This window comes from Copadichromis virginalis, linkage group LG4 (assembly GCF_057382275.1).
Source record: "Copadichromis virginalis isolate Kocher_CV1m ecotype Utaka linkage group LG4, C_Virginalis_male_GT1.1, whole genome shotgun sequence".
Classification (NCBI taxonomy): Eukaryota; Metazoa; Chordata; class Actinopteri; order Cichliformes; family Cichlidae; genus Copadichromis; species Copadichromis virginalis.
In genome coordinates this window covers 28,669,814-28,692,259 of record NC_140621.1, presented here as the reverse complement: position 1 = coordinate 28,692,259, position 22,446 = coordinate 28,669,814, and the positions used below count along the sequence as shown (strand labels likewise).

General features: G+C 40.3%; 2 protein-coding genes across 2 annotated transcripts; both read right to left on the bottom strand.

Annotated features, from left to right (window-relative positions):
* Positions 1-494: 494 nt before the first annotated feature.
* kcnh4a (potassium voltage-gated channel, subfamily H (eag-related), member 4a) lies at positions 495-21,101 on the bottom strand. Its single transcript, XM_085454715.1, has 16 exons — positions 20,674-21,101; positions 16,233-16,466; positions 15,942-16,073; positions 15,682-15,815; positions 15,009-15,261; positions 13,943-14,100; positions 5,498-5,705; positions 4,932-5,126; positions 4,650-4,849; positions 3,525-3,774; positions 3,203-3,417; positions 2,993-3,031; positions 2,213-2,568; positions 2,045-2,124; positions 1,831-1,904; positions 495-1,632 (listed from the first exon to the last, which is right to left on the bottom strand). The coding sequence occupies exons 1-16, from the start codon at positions 20,747-20,749 to the stop codon at positions 676-678; spliced, it is 3,561 nt and encodes a 1,186-aa protein (XP_085310841.1). The 5' UTR covers positions 20,750-21,101; the 3' UTR covers positions 495-675.
* Positions 6,131-13,896, bottom strand: LOC146711746 (syncytin-A-like). Its single transcript, XM_085454714.1, has one exon. It carries the CDS (start codon positions 8,418-8,420, stop codon positions 7,077-7,079), a length of 1,344 nt encoding a protein of 447 aa, XP_085310840.1. The 5' UTR covers positions 8,421-13,896; the 3' UTR covers positions 6,131-7,076.
* Positions 21,102-22,446: the final 1,345 nt, after the last annotated feature.

Below are 22,446 nucleotides of genomic sequence, written 5' to 3'. Positions count from 1 at the left end.
ATTGCTATATAGAATAGAATAGAATAGAATTCAACTTTATTGTCATTGCACATGCACAGGTACAGTGCAACGAAATGCAGTAGGTTGATTGGACCAAGATTGGTCAAATATGATTAACACGTTTCAGGAATATGTTACATCATTCTACAGGTCAAAAGCTTGGTTGTGGCTCCAAAAGGCCATATCTCATGAAATGCCAGTCTTGTGTTTGTTGTAGTAACGACATATCACCACTCAGGGGTGCTGCCCATTCACTTGCGGCTTCTAAGCCAACCCTGGAAACATTTTGTGGCTGAATACAGCAGTGACAATTCACGTGATAGAAAAAAATTAAAAATAAATAAAATGAATAACTAGCCAAACAATTTTGCATTGAATGGTTGAGTGAGAGTGTATGGTCTGCAAAATAAGATTGCTTCAGCTATGATCTATGCAGACCATGACATAATCTCAATTCACAAATATTATTAATGCCATATAAAACACAAGAACCATCAGTGGAGAAAAACAGGTTTATTCTGTAGTGGCAGTTGGATTCCAATAGTTGATTGAGAACTTGGCTAAATAACAATTTATTAATTTCAAACTTCACACCAGATTTCTTGGTAAGGTACTCTAAACATTACGTCAGCTTTGTTATTTACTCGCTGATAGCACAACCAGATAGGGATGTCATCAGTGTGGCCTTTCTTTCATATCAAGAATGCTGTCTCCTGTGGAATGAGACTCCATGGTCTCTGTCCTCTCTTTATAAAGTGAAGCTTTACTGTCCATGTTTGGTACTTGCTCCATCAGAGAATTTGCCAGATCCTGTGTTTGGTGGACAGGACTGGATCCTACCGGATCATTCTGTCTGGAGCCTTCGACAGTACCTCGCTGGTCCTCGTATCCTGTGTATATCAAAGTGTGGGCTCTTGATGGCGTCAAAGAGCTAAAGGCAGTGTGATACTGTGGTTGGGCTGAAGGAGTGGTGGATAAATGTATAGGTGTCTGGGATTTGGTCTGATTATGTGAAGAATCCGAGTTGGTTTGAACACTTAGGGGTGGCTGGGAGTAGCCACAGTTTACTGTAGAACATAAGGAGTGGGTGCTGCTTATTGTGTGGATTTTTGCACTACTAACCACGTGTGAGGCCTGAGAACTTAATGGGTAGCCACTGAAGGCAGAACTGATACCCAGGAGCGATGGACCTCCATGGGCATGAGAGGAGGTCATGTAAGGAGAGCCTGGAGATGTTCTGGGTGTTTGGAAAGGGCTAGAGAAGCACTGAAGCCTCTGAGTTGTGTCTCTGTCAGAGCAGACCAGGTGTGAACAGGATGGTATTGTGCTTGACGAGTACAGCAAGGCGGAACTGGTGCACTGGGAGGGTATTCCACTGGAGTGCCATATATTTCTAGCAGGATGGCTAATCATTTCATGAACAGGTGGTAACTCAGTGGAGATATTTAAAGGGACATCCGGTTGCCAGTGGCTAGAAGTTGTCACACTTGGGTTGGGGAGCACCTGAGTGCCACATGAACATGTGGAAGCTGGAGAGTTATTGTGGAGCATTGTCATATGAGAATGCAGAAAATGTATTATGTCATGGAGTTCCTTGGCAAGGTTGGAAACATCTTGGTTTAAGTTGTTTACCTGAAAGAATGAGAAATAATGACTGTTTATTCAAAACTGTTAACTGTTTATTTGTAACTGCTATCATGTTAAGTTGATATGAATTCAAGCATTAACTGATTAGATTCACTTGGTCAAAGGTAAAGGTTACTGTGTCCTCACAAAACACATTTGGGCATATTTCAAGGAGCAGCACTTTTGCCTAATAAGGGAACATACCTCTTTGCTTAGCTTGCTGACGCTCTGTCTCACTTCTTCTGTCTCAAGAAACAGGCTACAGATGTGTAACCGATCTGAAAAAGGATTTTTTTTTTTAAAAGTGAGAAACTCATCTAATCTGTCCCGACTTTGGGTTATATTTAATGTCTAGTCCTGAATAGAAAGGCTTATATTTACAATTTCTCATTAATCATGCAGTTTTCAGACACTTTACCTGCAACATTAGTCTTTGCCTCGCTCTGTTCCATATTAAACTGAAATGTGTGATCATTATCCTCAATTCCATCCACGACCCTGACAGTAAGACAAATGGGTGTTATATTAATTTAATTATATGCAAACAGATTATTGATATTTGACCAAAGGAGAATGAATAGGTCACCTGGGGCTGAGGTTCAGAGGACTAATACAAGAACCGGATGGCATGAGTTTGGCAGGCCGATGGTTCAAGTCTAGGTCACTGGTAAGACTGGGTAAAGGAGATGGAGAGAGCTCCTCGCTGAAAAAAGGTTGTGGGGAAGGACTACAACCCCTGCTTCCCTGAGCAGGTGATCGGCAGAGCTGCAGTGCGCAGATGTGCCGGAGCTCCTCGCCCAGCAACGTGCTGAGGCAGGGTTGATGGACAGGGCTGCCCATACTCTGTAGTAGAGGCAGTCTCTGGTGCTGAGAGTATTTTACGTGGTCTGTATGTTTTACATCAGCTCCTTGAATGATATAGGGTAGTTTATGATCCATAAACTGAGGAGAAAAAAGATGGAAAACTCAATGAAGCCGATTGCAAAGATTTGTGCATGGTTTTTGTTTGGGTAATAGATTTGTTTGCTACAAAAATTCTTAGTCTAGTGATTTTGATAGTGTCAGAAATACTTCTCTTGTAGGATAGTTTTAATTAAGCTTAGTGTTTTTCTTGATGACTGGAGTGTAGAAACCATATATAGTACATGCTGTTTGCTCCATTTCTCTCTGTTACCTAGCAGCAACTGGAGCATTATTATCTCAACTATAAAAAAAAAAAGGCATTTTAAGTGTTTTCATATCTACATGACATTTATCAAGAGAATGCAATGCAAGCCGGACTAATCCCTTAAGCTAAGACAGATTTAACTATGGCTGTATCAAGCATGTCAAGGCTAAATTAATCATCCTAATGAGGCAGACATACCTGAGACTGCCTGGGTGTCAGCTGAAACCGTGTTACTCCCTAAAGGCATGGAAGTGAAAATGAACAAAGCATTACACTCACACTGGAAACTGAACATGTAAAGCGTTCCATATAGCATAGGTATGTTTGTACACCATATTCTGAATTGTGGTGCATTCGAATGTGTCTCATTCTGAGTTTTATTCCATTGCTTCAAAGTAAATGTCTTACATCAGCTTCACTGCCTTCTCTCAAGTTGTAGGTGAGATTGTGGTGGATGTCCAAGCTGAACCGACTGCAATACTCTGGATAAAGCCCCAGGACCTCCCTCAAAGCCCTGACACTGATGTACTGCAAGTCGCAGTATGTCAGTGCCTTCACATCTGCATTGGTCTTGATCACCTTGTCATGCTCTGGTAGGTCAGCCCCTATGAGGTCGCCTTTGCCTGTAGGGATTGTCACATAAGCATAGTATGTGTAATATGTCAATACACAGCTAATATGTAGAGAAATCTGTATGAGATTAACATTAAAACACTGGGTGCACACTGACCCAGGATTGCTAGGACCATGCCATCTTTCAGAACCTCCAGGGAACCGGAGCACACAAAGTAATTAGCTTGTAGGGCATCTCCTTGGCGAATAAGATATTCCCCTGGTGCACAGAAGGAAGTTTTGATGTGGAGGGAGAGGGAGCGCAGACACCCTCTGCTGGCTCGCTCAAACACAGGCAGCTGCAGTATGTCTTTGTTCAGATGCATGGTAATGTCAGCTCGCAGTTCATCTGGGAAGTCATGTAACAGCTAAGAGCGAGGACACAATAAAAATAAGAACCGCTATTTAATAGTTAACCACCGTACCGGTACTTAAATGCATATAGAGCTTTGCAAGACACAAATTACCCTCTTTTTTTAAGTACTTGTAATTATCAGCTCATTGTTCACCCAGATATTCTTCTCACAGAAACAAAACTCCACTGCCTTCTTGTCTTGCTACATTTCGGCTTGATAAAACTGGAATATTGCAGTACTGCATTTACGTGTTTCCTGTAAAGTCTGTCCCTCCTCTTGTAGTCAAAAATCACCAGGTACTCTCCTTTTAAAATACTTCAATCTTTTTGTTTTAGACAATTACTTAGAGATATTTGACTATGCAATAGTGCTACTAAGAAGCCTACACATATGGTATGGTTAACCACTCCTAAATTAAACAAATTAAAAAAAGGGCAGACTGTGTTTTTAAAGACATGATAATACTGCCAGCATGTTCTCAGAAACCAGTGGCTCTCTCTGTTACCTTCAACACTGAATTAATTATCTGAGGATACTGATGGTTGGGGGTGTTAATGAGTGCTCTCTCTATTTCAGCTCCAACCCTTGTAATTACAGGAACTTCTCCTAGATAGGCTCTGGCAGTATACTGAAATTCTATTTGCAAAAAAGGACTATCTACTTAAAGAACTGGAATAAGACTCCAGAGAATCTGAGGTGCCCCATATTTTAAGAATGGCATTTCTGAGTGTAGAATAACCAATATCCAAAAAGAATAGACATATTCTTCAGCTACATATTAAAAATGATGCATTCTGCCAGAAAAATAACTTATTATGTCCAAGCAAATATTTTTCATAAACACAAAGAGCCAGGAGAACACGGCTACAGTGTGATTCTTTACCCACCTCATTGGTGTTGATTCCATTGTTGACAGACCAGGTGGCCTGAAAGTACTCCAACATCCTTTGCTTGAGCTGTTGAGGTAGCCGATGCACACGGATGAAGTCCTTGAGATCCTTCATGCGGGTGTGGTAGAGGGAGCGACGTGAGTACATGCGCTGGATGATAGCAGTCACGTTGCCAAAGACTACTGCATGCATCAGGGCTGGAGGTGACAGAAATATGGGGACATTCTTGAAACATTTTTCATATAGTTGGGAATTTCCTGCCATGTCCTTTAAACTCACCTCCCATCAGCATAATACAGATGGAGAAGATTTTCTCTGCATCTGTATTGGCGCACACATTCCCAAAACCAACACTTGTAAGGCTGCTGAGGGTGAAATAGAGAGAAGCAATGTAGGCGCTAGGCAAGGATGGACCACCCACGGTGCTGTTGATGTACGGCGTCTCCAGACGTTTTCCCAGCTCCTGAAGCCAACCTGGTGGAAGAGGTTAGAAGGTTGTTACGTAGGTCTATCTGAGTGATTAAATTAACTTCTGTTATTCTTTTTTAATGGTTGAACTTTTCTGCTGTCGTAGGTGATATAATACATGATATAATATAGAATGACATAATGTGTTACTGGTGATATAATGTAATCATTTCTTGACCTACACTTCCTCTGAGGAAACAAGCTAGGGGATGAAATGATGCTGAAGCATTCAAGCATTAGCTGAGATGTGCAGCACTGACACGGCGATGTTGCCAAAAAAAAGACACCTAATTTGTCTCAGTAAAGCAAACGAGTGAGGGAGAATATTATACTTTTAACTGTGTGGGACTATTCAAACAAAACTGCAGTGTCCTCACCTATGTCCCAGGTTACTGGGTCACCGCTTTCTATCTCCTTGCGTCCAATGATATACCAGACACAAGCCATCCAATGAGCAAGCAGTGCAAACACAGACATGAGCAGGGTCAGGACTACAGCGCTGTACTGGGAATATCGATCCAGTTTTTGTAACAGCCGTAGCAAGCGCAGCAGACGGACTGTTTTCAACAGGTGCACCAATGAAGTCTGGAAAAGGAGTGGAAAAGTACAACATCAAAGATGCAGATTAGTTTATTTAGTAGTTTTGCCGTTCAAGGATCTGTATGAGTGTGTTTAACTTGTGACACATCCCCACTTCTCTGTTAGTACCATCAAATACTATCAAAGTTAGAACAGCGTAATAGCTGGAGAGTTTGCAGCGGACGTCGAGCAAAACAAAAATACAGTTAGGGAGATGACTTTGTGCGTCAGCTGAAGTTGCCTTTGGCAAACTAAGACTAATCCATGAGAAGTACTAGTGTCGAAGCAAGCAGACTAACAAGAATGTTCAGTGAAGGGCATGAATGTAGAAGGATAATCATCTCCACTCTCTTCTCTGGGGGAAATAGCACTATAGCATTACTCACTATAGGCTTAAAGTTAGTCCATTTAAAGACACTGGAAAGTATAAAACTGTTGGGGGAAAACTCTGTAAAAGACCCAGGAGAAATAAAGACACAATGAGACAAAGTTACTTTCTTTATCAAACGTGTACACGGGTGAGCTGCTAAGAACAACTCACACCATGCACAGTGGCTTGGTAATTTTTATAGGAAAGACAGTGAGAACAGGATAAGAAAATACAAAACAAATAAAATAAACAACTCCATATGTGGCGCTAGTCTCGTCAGCAGAGAGCTGGGAGAAGGCTGTGAGAGATAAAACAATCTAAAACAATACGTCCCAAAACAGTATGTCTTTGCTGAGAAAGTCTAAAAAGATAATTCTAAACTAATCTAACCATAGGCAAAGGGCAGACAAAAGGCATCTTTGTACATTTAAAAGAAGGTAAAGAAACATAGAATCATTTTTCCTGTAACATTCCCTCCTGTTTAACTTATTTTAAATGTATACAACAATTGTCTATGAAAATTATTTATTAAGTATCTTAGGCCATTTTTAATTTCCAAAATTTTCAAAATGTCAGCATAGCAGAAATGGCAGTCATTTGGTCTAAAGAATAAAACAAAGAAAATAATAAAAGAAAAACATAGTAAATGAAAATCATAGTAAATGAAATAACAAGTGGAATAAACAAGAAAAAATAATAAAACTAAAACTACAAAAAATAAAAGGATGAAAACTAAAATGAAAACTTTGTATTTAAAAAAAAATGATGAAAACCTAATATGTAAAATGAAAACTTCAAAAAATACAAGGATGAAAACCTTATATTTAAAATGAAAACTTACAAAAAATAAAAGTATGAAAACGTTATAAAAATGAAAAACTTTATGTTTAAAAGTCAAGACTTCAAAAAAAAATAAAAGCATGAAAACTTGCATAACCTACTAATGTTTTAATCAGTGCATGATCACTTGACAAGTCATTTTTAATCACCACGTCATTTATTAGCAGCTAGTACAAGTTCTCCTCTAACAGAATTGCAACGGGATGTTGTTCTTCTTGAGGCACGGCAACATAAGCAGTCATTGTAGTTGTTATCATCTTTGAAATCATTACTCTTAGGCATGGCAACACACACAACACTAATATGAGCAGTGCTATCATGATGAGACCTAGAAGGAAAAATGGCTTTGCTACAGCAGCCAGCCATGAACCGCTGAACAGCCAGTCCAGCCAGCTTTGTGCTGTAGCTGCTCCAGGTGTGTGTTTAGTGACATATTTTTGCAGAGCGGTCAAATTCTGCAAAGCTTCATAAATGTCTCCTCCAGTTTCGTATCCATCAGGGATAAAAGTGCAACATGTTTCCCCGATCAGCTTGCAAACTCCTCCTTGTGATGCTGTTAGCAGGTCTAGTGTCAGTCTGTTCTGCAGCACCATCGTTCTGATGGCCTGCTGTTCTCCTGCTAAGGCGGTTCCCAGGGTCTTAGTCAAGTTGATGTGTCGTAGCAGAGCATATCGGTTGATTTCCACATGATCCCGCACCTCGGCAACTCCAATGCCGGGGATCAAGCTCTGTAAGAATTTCACTCCTCCTCCCCAGATGCGAAACTCTCCCGGCACTCCAGTGTCCACTGTAATGCCGAAAGAATTGGGGGAGGCGATGTCCACTTCACGTCTCTGCCGGCTGCTTGGGTGATGTGCAACACTTTGCATGAAGAAAACGTGATCTGATAATTCCACCAGGGCGCACAGACCTCCCCAACCTTCAGGGAGTGACAGATAAGCCTTATTGCCACATAGGAAGTACCAGTCAGCCAAAACTCTGGTTCCTCTGCTGCTGGGTGCCGTCCGTGCACATCCTGTCTGGTACTGAGTCTTTGTTTGTAGTGGCATTCGGTAGCTGTAGTCGGAGCGACAGTTTAGGCCCATCAGCGTCGTGTTACTGGCACAGGTGGCGTTGATTGAACAGGCCATACGCTTCCTCTCGTTCCTTGGTGGGCAGAAAGTGTATATGTGCTTACATAGGTGAGTAGGCAGCTCCCCCACTGCCCGCGAGCCATTGTTCATCACACATACTGGCAGTTGTGATGCGTTCAGTTTGTTCAGTAGAATTACATCAGGCAGCGGGTCTGAGACTTGGGGCCAGGTCAGTAGGTATGTCTGTCCGGAACAGTTCACATTTGTGAGTGATGATGACCTCCAGGTTGCTTTCGCTGGGATGCTGTAGTTGGCTTTGGACCAAAGAGTAGCCTGGATGTGTTGCCAGGCCCAACAGGCACCAACTGCGATCTTCAGGTATGCTGTACGGCCACAGGCCAGACGTCTGCGAGGATAGGGGCATATGGGTACATGCATAGCAGTCAGTTTTGTTATTCAAGTGAGCTGTAGTGTTCATAAACTGCCACCAGAAGTTAGTGGCGTAGCCATGGGGAAACTTGGTGTACTTTCCTTTGTCATACAGTGTCTGCCTTTTCTTCATATAGCGTGACTTGTTGTCCCTCATGGAAGCAAAGGTGAGGAGCCCGGCCATGGTCAGGGCCGCTGCAGTTGATAAGAGCCACCACCTCATGACGACGGAACACACCCTCCTGTCGCGAGTAGACCCCCCGGCCAGGAAAGCTGACCCCTCCACCGGGCGAGATCACAACAAGCGGGCAAGCCTGCCGTCAGCTGTGTTTAGATGGCTTCACTGACTCGCCTGCAGTGACTCTGATGGACCCAGGATGGTCGTTCCGCAATTTTGCAAGCGGTCGGTGTAGTGAGGAGGACTTGGTATGGCCCCTCCCACCTGGGTGTGCTCCAGTTTTTCCTTTGGAGCACCTTGATCAGAACCCAGTCACCGGGCTTTAGTCTGCAAGACACTGGAGAAACATCATCAGGTTGTTGATTATGTACAATGATCTCTTTGTTTTCTAACAGCTTAGACATCCATTCTGCTAATGTGTTTTCTCTGATTGATTTGTCTATTGGTTGACTGGTGATCGGCAGTGGGAACGGCCTGCCATGAATGATTTCAAATGGAGTTAGTTTATGGGAGCCTTGTGTTAAGCGCATCCACATTTTCACTAAACCCAAACATTCAGGCCACGGCCTTCCTGTTTCTGCCATGCATTTCCTGAGCCTTTGTTTTATAGTGCCGTTAGTTCTCTCTACAAGGCCTGCGCTCTGAGGGTGATAAGCACAGTGGTGTTTTATGCTGAAACCGAGTGCTTCAGAGACCTTAGTGATGACATCATTTACAAAATGAGTGCCGTTGTCTGACCGTATCAAAGCTGGGATGCCATATGTGGGTATGAAGTGATTGCACAGGCACTTTGCTACTGAAATTGCATCTGCCTTTTTCACTGGATAGATTTCCGGCCACTTTGAGAACACGTCTATAACCACTAGGGCGTATTTTGACCCTTGACATTCGCTTAGTTCAATAAAATCCATATGAATTGTGTGAAAAGGATGAGGCGGAGTTGGAAAACGGCCTCTTTGTGGTCGCAGGTTACCCTGAGCATTATATTTTTGACACGTCATGCATGTTCTGACAAATTGTTTTGCTGAGGTTTCAAAATTTACAGTGTAGAATTTACAGTGTAGAAATGAGAGTATTGTGTAGAATTTACAGTGTAGAAATGAGAGTTGACAATACTGGTCAGTCCCCCCGTTGACAAATGCGTACAGCCATGAGTCACTAATGCCGCCATTTTGTGGAGGAATTTTGGCAACACTGGCTTGCCATAACACATCATTAAGTCGTTTGTCAGAACTGCACCGTGTTTTAGCCATTTTGCCTGCTCTGCTGTGCTTGCTGCTTTTTGTTCATTTTTCAACACATCCAGTGGAATCTGATGTGTGTTTACTGCCATCAATGTCATGTTTGCCTGTTGTGCCGCCTATTTTGCTGCTCTGTCAGCAAAATTGTTGCCTGTAGTAATGAAAGAGTCAGTAGGCGTTGTAAGAGGTTGGCATGCTGGTTTGCCAATTGGTGTAATCATTCCTCTGGTTTTCCAGATTTTTTGCAAAATGATGCACAGCAGAGAAAACATACTGGCTGTCTATATAAATGGTTATTTGTTTATCTTTGTGTATTTCACATGCGCAACAATCTCGTGTGAAGTGACCTTCCTCTCCACGGTTCTAGCAGGCGTTGTCTCTATGTTATCTGCTGTTTCTGCGTGGCTGTCTGCGGCCTTGGTGTTTGTGACTTTGCTCGCCTCTCTGTTCCTGATAGCCACCTGCGAATTAGTGTTTTAGTCTGTTGTCAACAGTCAGCCTTATTTTTAAGTTACAGAATGCTTCTCCCTTTTTTTTGTTTTTTGTTTTTTTGTTTGGGAGAATAGATGCAACTCTACATTTTCACTTAAGGCAGTTTTAGATAATTTCTAGTTCTTCAAACAATGCATGGATCTCACACATTTCAAACTTTCAAGTTAGGGTTGTTTCCCATTTATACAAATATATATATTTAACTTTGCATTGCTCACAGCTCATAGCTCACAGCTCTAAACCTAGGCATTTTTCAATCATATGCCTAATCACTATGTGTCACTGTGATTCTCAAGTATGGTCACAAGTTCGTTTAAATTCGTTTCCAAAACCAACAAAATAATCAAACAAAAACAAAAAACATAAACGTGTCAGGACACAAAAGAAAAAGAAAAAAAAAATGCTGCCATCCGAACAAGGCAGAAGTCTGCATATGTTGGCTTTTAATAGCATGCAGCTTGTAACATGGTAGACTAATGTGCCTGTGTTAATTCAGCTCCATATTATTGTGTGAAGTTGCACTGGGTTGGGAGTGGTTTTGTGTGTGTCACATTTTTGGTGAGCCAATGGCTGGAATGGGGTTGGACTAATTAGAGGCAGGTGTACTTGATTGCACTGATACACCGGTCTTCTTATAGCCCACACTACAAACACTGCTGTGTCGTTTTGTCTCTCTGTGCAGGTATGTAATGTGATGAAATCAGATATGTTTGGGATGGACGGGTTTTGCCCTATGAATTTTATATTAGGTGTGTCGTTTTGTCTCTCTGTGCAGGCCAGGGCCTATTATATGCCACAGCCTAAAGGCAGCAGGGTTGCAGAGGCTTGAGTGACCACTGACTATATGCTTGCAGGGTGGTGGGTCTCCAAGGACAACTTCTAACCCTGTTAAAGGCAACATGTGGAGTGCAACTTGGCAGTGTGGCATAGCTGGCTCTGGCCTTGGGACTGTGTGTTTTTATACAATTCTTAAGTGGGACACTGGACTGTTTTATCTTTTATCTCTTGATATATTTTTTGTCAATAAATTATCTTTTAGAATTTTATTGACTGACATCTTTTTGCCCATGACTGAGACGGTTGGTCAGACCTAGAGTCTTTCTTTGGGTGTGTTACAGCAGCTTCTGCTCTAAAAGAAACAAATAAATAAAAAGAAAAGAAAATGTGGAACATGCTCATCAGCTTAGCAGTGTCTACATATTTAATTCAGCTTCTCAATCCTGTAGTTTTAGCTGTTGTCTACAGGGTTTTGCTTATTGGTTGTTATTATAGGTGTGCTCTATCTCAGCAATGTGTCATTCTAGAATGATAAGTTTCAAGCTGGTCAAGTGCCTCTATGCACTTCATTAGTTTAGTTATTCTCCGTATTGTCTTCATCTCACATGTCATTACACTGAGTTTCAGCAAACCTTAAGCTTGATGCAGACTACTGCTTAACAATTATTCACCTCACATCATAACCGATTAAGGTGCCTCTTCATATTAATATTATGTCATTGTTAATATTATCCTCTTTGTCTTATATAACAGCAATAGCATATTATAATATTTTATCAGTGTGTACCATTATACTACTACTGAGCCAATTTGATAGTTAGGATCATCTTATTCAGCAAACAGATAATTTTGAATTCATCCAATCTGCGGTCACATTTGTTCTCTCTGTTGCATGGCGGACCAGGCAGTTCTATTATAATATATTATTTATATTTTATTTTGTATCCATCAAGGGCTTCAGATGACCTGCAGAATCATCCTTTTCCCAAGGTGGAGACAGTTACCTTTTCACACACTGTCCTTGGCTGAACAATGACACAGCCTTAATATACCTTATTTATTTTATTAAAATATTTTCGTGTGAATTATTTGCTTTATATTCATTTTATACATGCTGGGCATGGTCATCATGCCAACTGTGTTTCATTGTTAATATCACTTTACAGGTTGTTATCCTTGCTATTATTAATTTCAAATACTCTAAAGATAATTTCTACTGTAACTTTCCCTTTGTTCATCTTTATTTCGTACTTTTTATATTTATATCTACTCAGTGGGGTCTGTTTTCAACCCTTTTAAACTACTACAAAACTACTGTGATCTCTAGTTTTCACTTAATAAGGGATTATTATGTTCTTCCTGATATGGGTGTTGCTGCAGATGCGGCTGCAGGAGTGAGTGATGGTTTACTAAAAGGATTGTGGGGACTGCACAGTGTCTCGTCTTCTGGTTTTACTAAACTGGCAGTTGAGTTCTGTTCTTCTGACTGTTTATATTTTGTTTTCTTAAATCTCTCAGTTTACAGACACTGTTTTTGTCCGGCGTCTGGACTTTTCTTTTCTCACCACTGCTCGTCAGCAGGAGTGAGTTTTAATTTCACTTGCTTGTTTACCCATCTTATTTATGTATTTACTTATTTTTGTTTAAGTAATATATACACAATACAGCTGCTATCACCTTCGCTGGTATTAGAGACGAGAGTGGTTGCTCACACGCCCTTCTACTTTCGGACTATTTCCAAAAGCGGTGTGAACTTTACGAGACGGAACTCGACCGTTCTCTCAACTCACCAGCACGTCAGTGAATAGCAGTAAAAGAAAAACACAGTAGGAGCAGCTCAGTCTCTTATTGGACCGTGAAAATTCAGCTTGCTCCGTTAATTAAAACAATACACACACACACATTCACATTCACAGCTTCGACGCGCGCGACCGGAACCCTTATAATAAGGGGAGCTCCCAGAGCTACTTACTCCCTAGACCCAGTCTAGACCCAGCTGGGGGAGCTACCCAGAGCTCCAAAGCTACCAGTCGACGAGCTTCCAAAGCTTCCAGTCGACGAGCTACGCTACCAGTCGACGAGCTCCCAGAGCTACCAGTCGACGAGCTACTTCCGCTATTTTAAATTCCCTGAATTCAAAATGCGCTTTTACGCAAGATTGTGTCAGTGTGTCTGTATCTACCTGGTCGGTGTCGCCGGGTCTGGTCCACCTCGATCGGGTCCCACCACCGTGGGTCGCTTTCTAAGACGTTGGCCAAGACCCGAATTTAACGCTCTTGGTCTTTTTCCACACACCTGGTGTGTGGGCTGTCGACAGGCGAACAACGTGGACTGGTCACGGAGATGGGACACGATGGAGGTGATCCGGCTGTCGAAGGACCAAGAAATGTTGGGGGAAAACTCTGTAAAAGACCCAGGAGAAATAAAGACACAATGAGACAAAGTTACTTTCTTTATCAAACGTGTACACGGGTGAGCTGCTAAGAACAACTCACACCATGCACAGTGGCTTGGTAATTTTTATAGGAAAGACAGTGAGAACAGGATAAGAAAATACAAAACAAATAAAATAAACAACTCCATATGTGGCGCTAGTCTCGTCAGCAGAGAGCTGGGAGAAGGCTGTGAGAGATAAAACAATCTAAAACAATACGTCCCAAAACAGTATGTCTTTGCTGAGAAAGTCTAAAAAGATAATTCTAAACTAATCTAACCATAGGCAAAGGGCAGACAAAAGGCATCTTTGTACATTTAAAAGAAGGTAAAGAAACATAGAATCATTTTTCCTGTAACAAAAACAAAGGTCATTTTAGATTTTCACGTATCTGGAATAAAAGTCTTACCACTGTAATGTTGAAAGCATAGAGAAGGTCAAAGGGGAGTGCTGCAATCAGATCTACAAAGAACCAGGTAGTGCAATAATGGAGGCAGATGGATCGGGTGTCGTACACCACCTGACCTGACTGACTCACAAAGGTGGTACGGAAATTCAGGAGAATATCTGAAAAGGAACAGTAAAGTTAAAAACAAAAGAGAAAGATGGCAAACCAGAACAAAGAAAACAAGATTTCACTAGAGTCATAGCCGGGGCAGTTAATATATAAAATAATATACATTACAACAATATAGCTCAAGAAGACAGCGGGATATTAGGATACAAAGCCTCATTTCAGCAAATAATTAAATCATTGTTATAGTGCTAGTTAAAGTTGCACAGATTCTATGAGTAAGGGGCGGGGGTTGCAGCCCAAGAATGTTAAACAAAGAAACATATCAAGCTGCATGTTGCAAGGACAAATAGAATTTGCAGCATAAGAAGCACAAAGCAGTTAATGCAAGGTTTCCCTGGCAATAAACCCAACTCTCTTTTGTATACTGAAAAGGCGACTGTTTGTTTAATTTCAGTAAGACTGAACTGAGGATGAGTTTAAATGAAAGAAAAAAAGGAAAAACGTGTTACCAGGTGAGCTAATTTTGTGATGGTGTCTGTCCCCAGACAAACTTGTTGAGAGACAAGAAGTCAGCGAGCCTCGTGGCACATGTGCTATCGCGCATTCTTTGGAGGAAAAATGGGACGACGTGAGAGAAATCTAATTATGATTTCTAACCTAGGGCAACAAAGACAGCCTGAGTGGGTGAGAAAAAGTAGGAGGTAGTCGTGTGTTAGCCATTGCCAGGGAAACTACTGCAGCTGCACTGGGGAATATGTTTCTTCATTTAAACTTAACATTGTTGTCTGTTCGTAATGTAAGTAACAGGTAGAAGAGACTAGTAGCTTGCAGAGTAGAACCTCTTAGAAAAACATTTTCATTTGTTTAAGGTGTTTAGTATTTCAATTTTACCTAAAAAAATATTAAAGGTTATACTACTGCATCCTTATTTTTTTCAATAAATTCAAATATATTATACCAAGAATGAAGAGCATCTCTACAGCAATGTCACTGCCTATGGTACTGCGGCTGACAAGTGGCCGATGGTCACCGTCCTCATCACGGCTGACAAAGCAGACGTTGTAAGGCACTGTGACTGCGACATAGAAAGTTGCCAGAAGGATTAACCAGTCCCACAGAGCCTTGAACATGCTGTAGTGCAGCAGGATAAAGCGGGACCTCTTCACAGCTGCCACCTTGTACTCGGGCAGGGACGGTTTCTGGAACACACTCTGAAAAGATAACAAGTCATTCAGCTTTAGACTTCAAATCAGCACTGCTTTGATATCCTTGCTTGGTGGCATAGTGATGACACAGATGGAGAGAGTAAGCTAATTTTACAAGCCTGCAAATCTCAAGTGCCCGGACTGTGTTTGCAAGTACTTTAATTCTTGAAGGGCACTAAAAGTATGACACATCATCATCATCATCATCATCATCATCACAGCTGTTTGAATAGGGCCAACTGCCCCTATCTGGTACACAAAGTACGTACCTTGGTACTAAATGCAAAACTCACCTGACTCAGGGTTACCTGATTATTAGGATATAAAGGACAGCTTTGTTGTTGAGTGTAAATGTTTAGCTAGTAAAAGTGCAAAACTGTGCTTTAGTTTTATGTATTTATTTCTAAGCCAGTGGTTTGCTCTCACATTAGGCAACTTCTTCTTGTTCCTCTTGGTGAACAGCCTGTTCAAGTGGTGTAGAATGGTTCTCCCCCTCTCTCTACTTTGAAAAAAGTGTGATTGTCCACTTTTTCTTCTCTGGTCAGCAATCTCTAACATTCCTGTAAGGAAAATAATACGCACTAAATAAAATTGTGTGTAAATTATGCCAAAAAATGCACATTAAATGACACAAAAAATAAGTGCTTTTGTTAAAAACTAAAGAAACGCAAGCAGCCAGGCCTCACCGTCTCTTTGAGTACAGCGATATTTTTTTCCATGTGATTCGCTGACATCTTTGAAGGATAACAGGAACAGCACAACCTCACCTTTCTCATTTTTAATTGGTACAATATCCAGGAGGCACCAGAATGGATTTCCTGGGAGTATTAAAAATGTTATTACAAAGACATTACCTCGTCAGACAATTAATTCACCAAAATGATGATTAGATCTCTAATACTGATGAAATAACAATTTTTTTTGTTGCCAAGCTCAAGTCATTCTCGTTTGTGACCGTGAGTGTCTGTGATTCTCACCATTTTTCCTATAAAAACAGACTTCTCCTTGGTACTCCTGCTGGCCTTCCAGGGCTTTGTCTACCTGTTGAATCACATTTTCACTGGTCTCAGCCCCGTGAAGGAAACGACACGTGCAGGTTTTCTGCATCACCTCTGTTCGAACAAAGCCGGTTAACTCACAAAAGCCATCGGAGCAGTAGACAATAGGGTATCCACAGCTCCCCTGAGTATTTCCCAGGAGGAAGTTACAGTCTGTGAGGAAAATAAAAAGATCAAAAATCAGGTAAAGTTATTGTGTGACCTGGAGAAACAGACATGGCGAACCGAACAGTAGGAAGTGAATAGATGTATCCAAAGTATATAGCTGCAGTTCTGAAAGAAAACATTTAAATGTGTCAAGTATAATGTTTTTTAATATAAATTTTTAAATACAAGTTCTTTTGAAGCACAAAAAGTAACTTTTCCTATCTGAGTCATTCTTTGTATTTTCAGCTCAGAACCCTGAAGTTGGCAGTTATCTAGTGTACATCAAAGAGAGCTTTGAAGTTTGCTGCTGGTGAGCATTAAGTCCAAGAATATATGCAGAGTGCCAGCTGGTCCCAGGACCTCAGTGAGACTCTGGTTCTAAATCATTTTCAGTCATTAGACATTGCACTGATGAATATTTTCCAAAATGTTTTGTCCTGTTAACCAAAAATTTCAATTACATTTCCACCAAACTATGCGGAATTGGTGGAGTTCATTTAAACTGATTGATTTCCTGGCATGGACCCGGCACAATTTATGAGCAAAGTTTAGGTTAGGGTTTTTGGGAATGCTATCCAGAAGCTTAATGTTAGCCTACTTTATCAATTCCAAAACCAATTTTGTGTGCAAACATCTTTTCAAACCTCTAATTGTTGATTTGAGGTGAAGTTAAAGTCCTCCTTTTTTTATTTTTCCATTCACTTCACAGTGAGTCAGGGTGGCTGTAGCTCAAGAGGTAGAGCGGGTCAACTGCTGGTTGGAAGGTTGGTGGTTTAATCCCTTGCTGCTCCAGTCTGTATGCTAAATATACTTGGGAACGATACTAACCCCAAGTCGAAGATGTGTGAATGAGGGATGTTGTATAAAGTGCTTTGAGTGCTCTGGGAGAGCAGAAAAGTACTATATAAGAATCAGTCCACTGACAATGTGAATGGAAAACAGCCCCATAGTAAGATGCTGCCACCACCCTGCTTGACAGACTGTACATTACATCTTTACTCCACCAACAATAGCTCTTATCATTGTTGCCAAATAATTAATAATTAAATAACAGTGTAAGAATAGCTTTTCTTTGTGTATCACCAGTCAAAAAGGTGGAAAATAGAATAGCTTACCCAATTTGCCCAGTTCCTTAAGTTACAAACTGATATATAGAAATAAACTGTTTGGGGTGATGCACTTTAGACTCTATTGTAAAGGGACGCAACAACCAGATGTCTTCATCATTCAATGACTAATGGAAGTGTGCTTTCAGTTGTCCAACCCATCAATATTTAGACAAATAGACTGAGTACACTGACATGTCATCTTTTATTTGTTTATTCAAACACACTTTGATGCAAGCAAATTTAATTCCCCCAAAGTTCTTTGTTTGCTTATGTAGCAAAGCACTCCAATGATGATATAGCTGCAAGGACAACACCAAGCACCTGTACTGCGGCCAGATATAATGAGGCTGATGCTTTGTGTTCTCTCTACAGCTTGGAAAGTAAACAGAGACCGATAATAGCAGTTTATTCAGATGCATGCTGTCATACGGTATTGTATTTTAAATGATTTTTCAACCACAAAATAATTGCCAGCATCACTAAAGGGTGCTAACAAAGTGTTGCCTCCAGAAGAACACATGTGCAAGGTTTTTTTATTTTATTTCATTTTTTCACCTGAAGTGTCTGCACTTAATCTCATAAGAAGCTAAATTAAGATCTTCCTGCGCCTATGTTGCCATGGCAATTTGTGCAGGAAAAAAAATGGTAATGTTGCAACAGTAACCTCACTCTGATTTGTACAAAACACATTTAATAGATTTGACTAAGTCCCCTTGCTCAAAGGGGACCTGCTACGATAATCTCCTGCACCACATTTGTATTTTTGGACATTATTGGACTAGCTGTGCATGATTTACAGTTGAAATAACCTTAATTTATCTTATACTGGTGCAAGCCCGCAGTCTTAAAGCTACTCTGACTTTCTTTTGACTAGCCACCCCTCACAAACAAAAGGTTTGAATAGCAATTGGGTCAACATGCCATGACCATGGTTAACACTGACACTCATCAAACCTCAAAATGATGTGAATCACTACAAAAACATTGTTAAAATGCAAGCATTTGTTGATTCAGATGCATTTAGTATTGCTAACTATCCACAACAGAACGTGGGGAGGAGAAAACTGCAATTTCAGCACAAAAACAAACATGTTTGATAGACTCCTTATGCTTCTACAGGCTACAGTGCACATATATCTAATGAATATTATTCTGAAAGCTTTAAAATTGTCGATTAAGATCAGTACCCTGTATAAGTTGTGAGTGACTAGATGAAAAAGTAAACTTTTCCTGCTTTCACAGGTTGACTGAACCACACCTCAAATTATATTTGATTGGCTCTCTGTCTCTTGCATATGCAGTAATTCATCTAAATTAATCTCTCTGCTCTCATGTCAGGATCATACTGCCTATATTCAGTCACCCTCACAGTATGTGATCCAACACTTTCAAATCAATTAACATATATTTTTCAACTATTCCTGGATTCCTGCGGCATTATGCTGAAGCCATCTCTTGTCAGTTGATCCTTTTACATCCTACTCAGTGACTTGATCAGTCCACCGACGCACGACTCACATACAGAGGCACTGTGGCTGCCAGATAATGAAAACATGTTTGCTGCCCAGATATGTGTAAATGCAATTCTATATCTGCTTTCTGCGGATGTGAAGGTGAGGGCAAAAAACCTCAGAGAACAGATGGAGAATTTTCAATGGCGAGAGAAACGCAATGTCTGACCTGTGCACCACTTTTCTTGTTTTCTGAAAAAGTATATATATATATATATATATATATATATATATATATATATATTGTTGATGTGTTTCTCTTTTTTTTTCACTAAATCTGATGTAGAGTAAAACTGACATGCTTGGATACTTGATGTAAGATGTAACTTTCCATGCCTGGTATTGTTCATATGTGTTTGAGTGGGTGTAGCCAGGTGGATCTGTTCCATATGCTAAGGTAATAAGATTTTTCTTTCTGTATATTAAGTGTTATAGTGTGAGAATGTTGTTTCATTTCTTTGCTTCTGAGGCAGAACAAGCAGGAAGAAAAGCCACGTATTACCCAGAAACAAGAAGAAAAAAAAGTACAATATTCTATGTGCTGTAGAGTGAGACTGTTAATCTGCCTCTTCATCTCATGCTAGGTTACATAAGACTGGAAAAATAATTGTGCTTTCTTAGTAATCCAAGCACATGTAAATATTAGCTTTACATTGTAGTGTAGTTTCGCATAATGAGCAAAAATCAAATCATGTCAAGCACTTGGTGCATAAGCTACATTTTCATTTGAAACTTTAATGGCTGTAATTAAATGCTAAAAAGTAATATGTTTTATTAGAGCTGGTATTTAATCAGGATTAATTATTCAGCAAAGTCTAGTGTTTAAATCCAGTAGTGTTTTCACAGTTATTAGCATCATTCTGTAACTGCCGCACATAGTTATTTAATTAACGACACTGTGCTGAGCCGGTCTTATAATAAACAATAGATTTTTCAGTAACTTTTTAAAAAGCTCATATATATATTTTTTCCCTTCTTTTTTGGTAGATTTTAAACTGAAAGAAAGATGCCAGACTTTAGCTCTAAAACTTTAATGTTGCTCCTGAATAATTTGATTTGCCTTTATTTATTTATTTTGTTTGCTGTTGAGAAAGACCTTGACATTATTATCAACAGGGAAATATTCTAACAAGCAACACATCATCTCAACAAGTGGCTCTTCAGCTCCAACATATTAAATGGGATCTCACTACTGTTGGACATATTGATTGACAGCAGTGTTTATCAGCGCCTGTCACAGTCCTAAATTGGGTTACAGAAATGCCAATGGCAAAAATCCTAAACGCAAGCTGGGAAAGCTTCATCTTTAAAATTGATTGACCTTTTGCAGCCAACATATTTCATATATAAATGTATTATATACCATTTCTTTCAATATAAGTAATACACATTTTAAGAAGAACACATACTGATCAAAATCTGCGGGGACTAGCAGTTTGACTTGTCCAACAATATCAGTCGCAGATTCCGAATACTTGGTCTGCAGGTTAATCGATTTACTATTCATGTATATTCATCAGAAATGTAATTATCAGCATTCTTTTAAAAAATCTGTATTAATGCAAAGTGATCCCCTCTCCCCAAAATACTTACGAGTTCCATCAAAGTGATTGGCAATGGTGTCCAAGAAGGTATTTTGTGGAGCAAGGAGGCCCTTCATTACAGGCATCTTTCACCAGAAAAAAAGGTCACAGAGTCCTAGTTTCAATTAGTTTGCCACCATTCCCTATAGAAGACCCGAATTAGACTTTCAACACCGCTTCTTGAGTTTTCTTGTAACTCTTCAGTGGAGTGGAAGTTTTATATATTCTATATTGAGTAGATAAAACTACTGAAATGTATCACAGAGTTTTCCATTTCTTCTTTGAAGGAAAATTCAGAGGTTTTCCGTGCTAAAGCTCTAAAGCTTTTCTCAGCCTGAGTCAGAAGTATTCAGGTTCAGTTGTGCATCGCTCTGTGCTCAGCACTGCTCCAGTATCACAGCAAAGTCTCAGCTGCTCCTCAGTCAGTGTAACTCCACTCTCCATGAATCTTGCCACTGAGTCCCCAGCCTCTCTCGCTCCCTCCCTCCCCTTCTCTCTCGCTCCCTCTCTCTCATAGAAAAAAGCTTGAACCATCCCCCGTTCTATCCACTGAATTTATGAAATATCTCTTGCCTTCACTTTCTTTCTCACATAAAACCTTGCCTTCTCCCCAGAGAAGTTATTAGAAATAACTTTCCTTTTTCTTCCATCTCTTGCTTTCTCACGCTCTCACCTCTATCTTTTGTGAAACTCCACAATGGGAGGCAGAAGATGATTTTCTGTTGCTTAGACTTCTCACTTAAATTATCAATCATTTTTCTGAGGTACAGCTGGATCCCGCGTTAATAACACAGAAAGGGAGGTGTGTGTGCACGTTTTGTTTGCTGTGGAAGAAAGCAACTGATTATCTTCTTTGGCATCTCTGGAAAGATTCTGTGTTTTTATCAGCCCTTCTTTTGACACATGAGGGTAGAGGTCAAGTTGAATAAAGCACAGCATCAAGCAATTCACGTTTTTGCTCAGTGTAATAACAGTCAATTTGCTGCTAGGCTTTTTGTTGGTGTGCTGGAAGAATCTAACAGGCTGCTGTCTGTATCACCACCTCGATTTCACATTTTCTTTACTCCCCATGCATCAACAAACACCCACGCAGATAGTTGCTGTAGAAGATGCAGTAAAAACCTATACACACAAACTGACCTCGAAATAGCAGATTTCACTGGTTCTTTATGTTTCATCGTCACTTATTAGCATTTCCTCTCGACTCCATATGGTTGCATAAAGCTGTTGTGCACACAAATCCACTATATTAGTTACGCATATATATTCATACCCATGAAAATTTCTATTTTTAATCACAAACAGTTTTGTTTTTGTTTGTTTTAACCAGAGGTACTTTCTGTTGGACAGATTTGAGATTTATATGCATCTGTGTCAGTTTGGCAGATATAAAAAAATTCTTTAAAAAGCCACCAGCCGGACTGAGTTTGAGTCAGGTGCCTGGCAATGATTGAGAGCATTACAGGGAGGCATGTGTCTGTTCCAGTATTTCAAATCGGCAGACTACCTTGGAAGTCTATGCCTTTAATACCTGGTAAGGAAGCAGTTAAAAAAACAGTTTGTGCTTTATGTTTTATTCTCCCCATACTACACTTAGATGAAGCAAAATTAAATTTAAGAAACCTGAAGCACCCTACATGCACTGGTGGCTGGTTACTATTTACCTTGGGTGTGGCTGATGGATTGTGCTTATAGACTAACACGAAGGTTGTTTTTATTTTTTGGCTGGATTCAGGCATTCATCAGTGATTTTCACGTGGATAAATCTTGATTATCTATTTTA

Bases quoted from the DNA above. Each gene is read 5' to 3' on its own strand.
- kcnh4a (XM_085454715.1), bottom strand. From the start codon at position 20,749: ATGCCTGTAATGAAGGGCCTCCTTGCTCCACAAAATACCTTCTTGGAC. The intron at 3,418-3,524 runs GTCAGTGTGCAC...CAATCCCTACAG, and splicing joins CATGGTCCTAGCAATCCTGG to GCAAAGGCGACCTCATAGGG. The intron at 1,633-1,830 runs GTATGTTCCCTT...TCATTCTTTCAG, and splicing joins TCAGCAAGCTAAGCAAAGAG to GTAAACAACTTAAACCAAGA.
- LOC146711746 (XM_085454714.1), bottom strand. From the start codon at position 8,420: ATGCATGTACCCATATGCCCCTATCCTCGCAGACGTCTGGCCTGTGGC.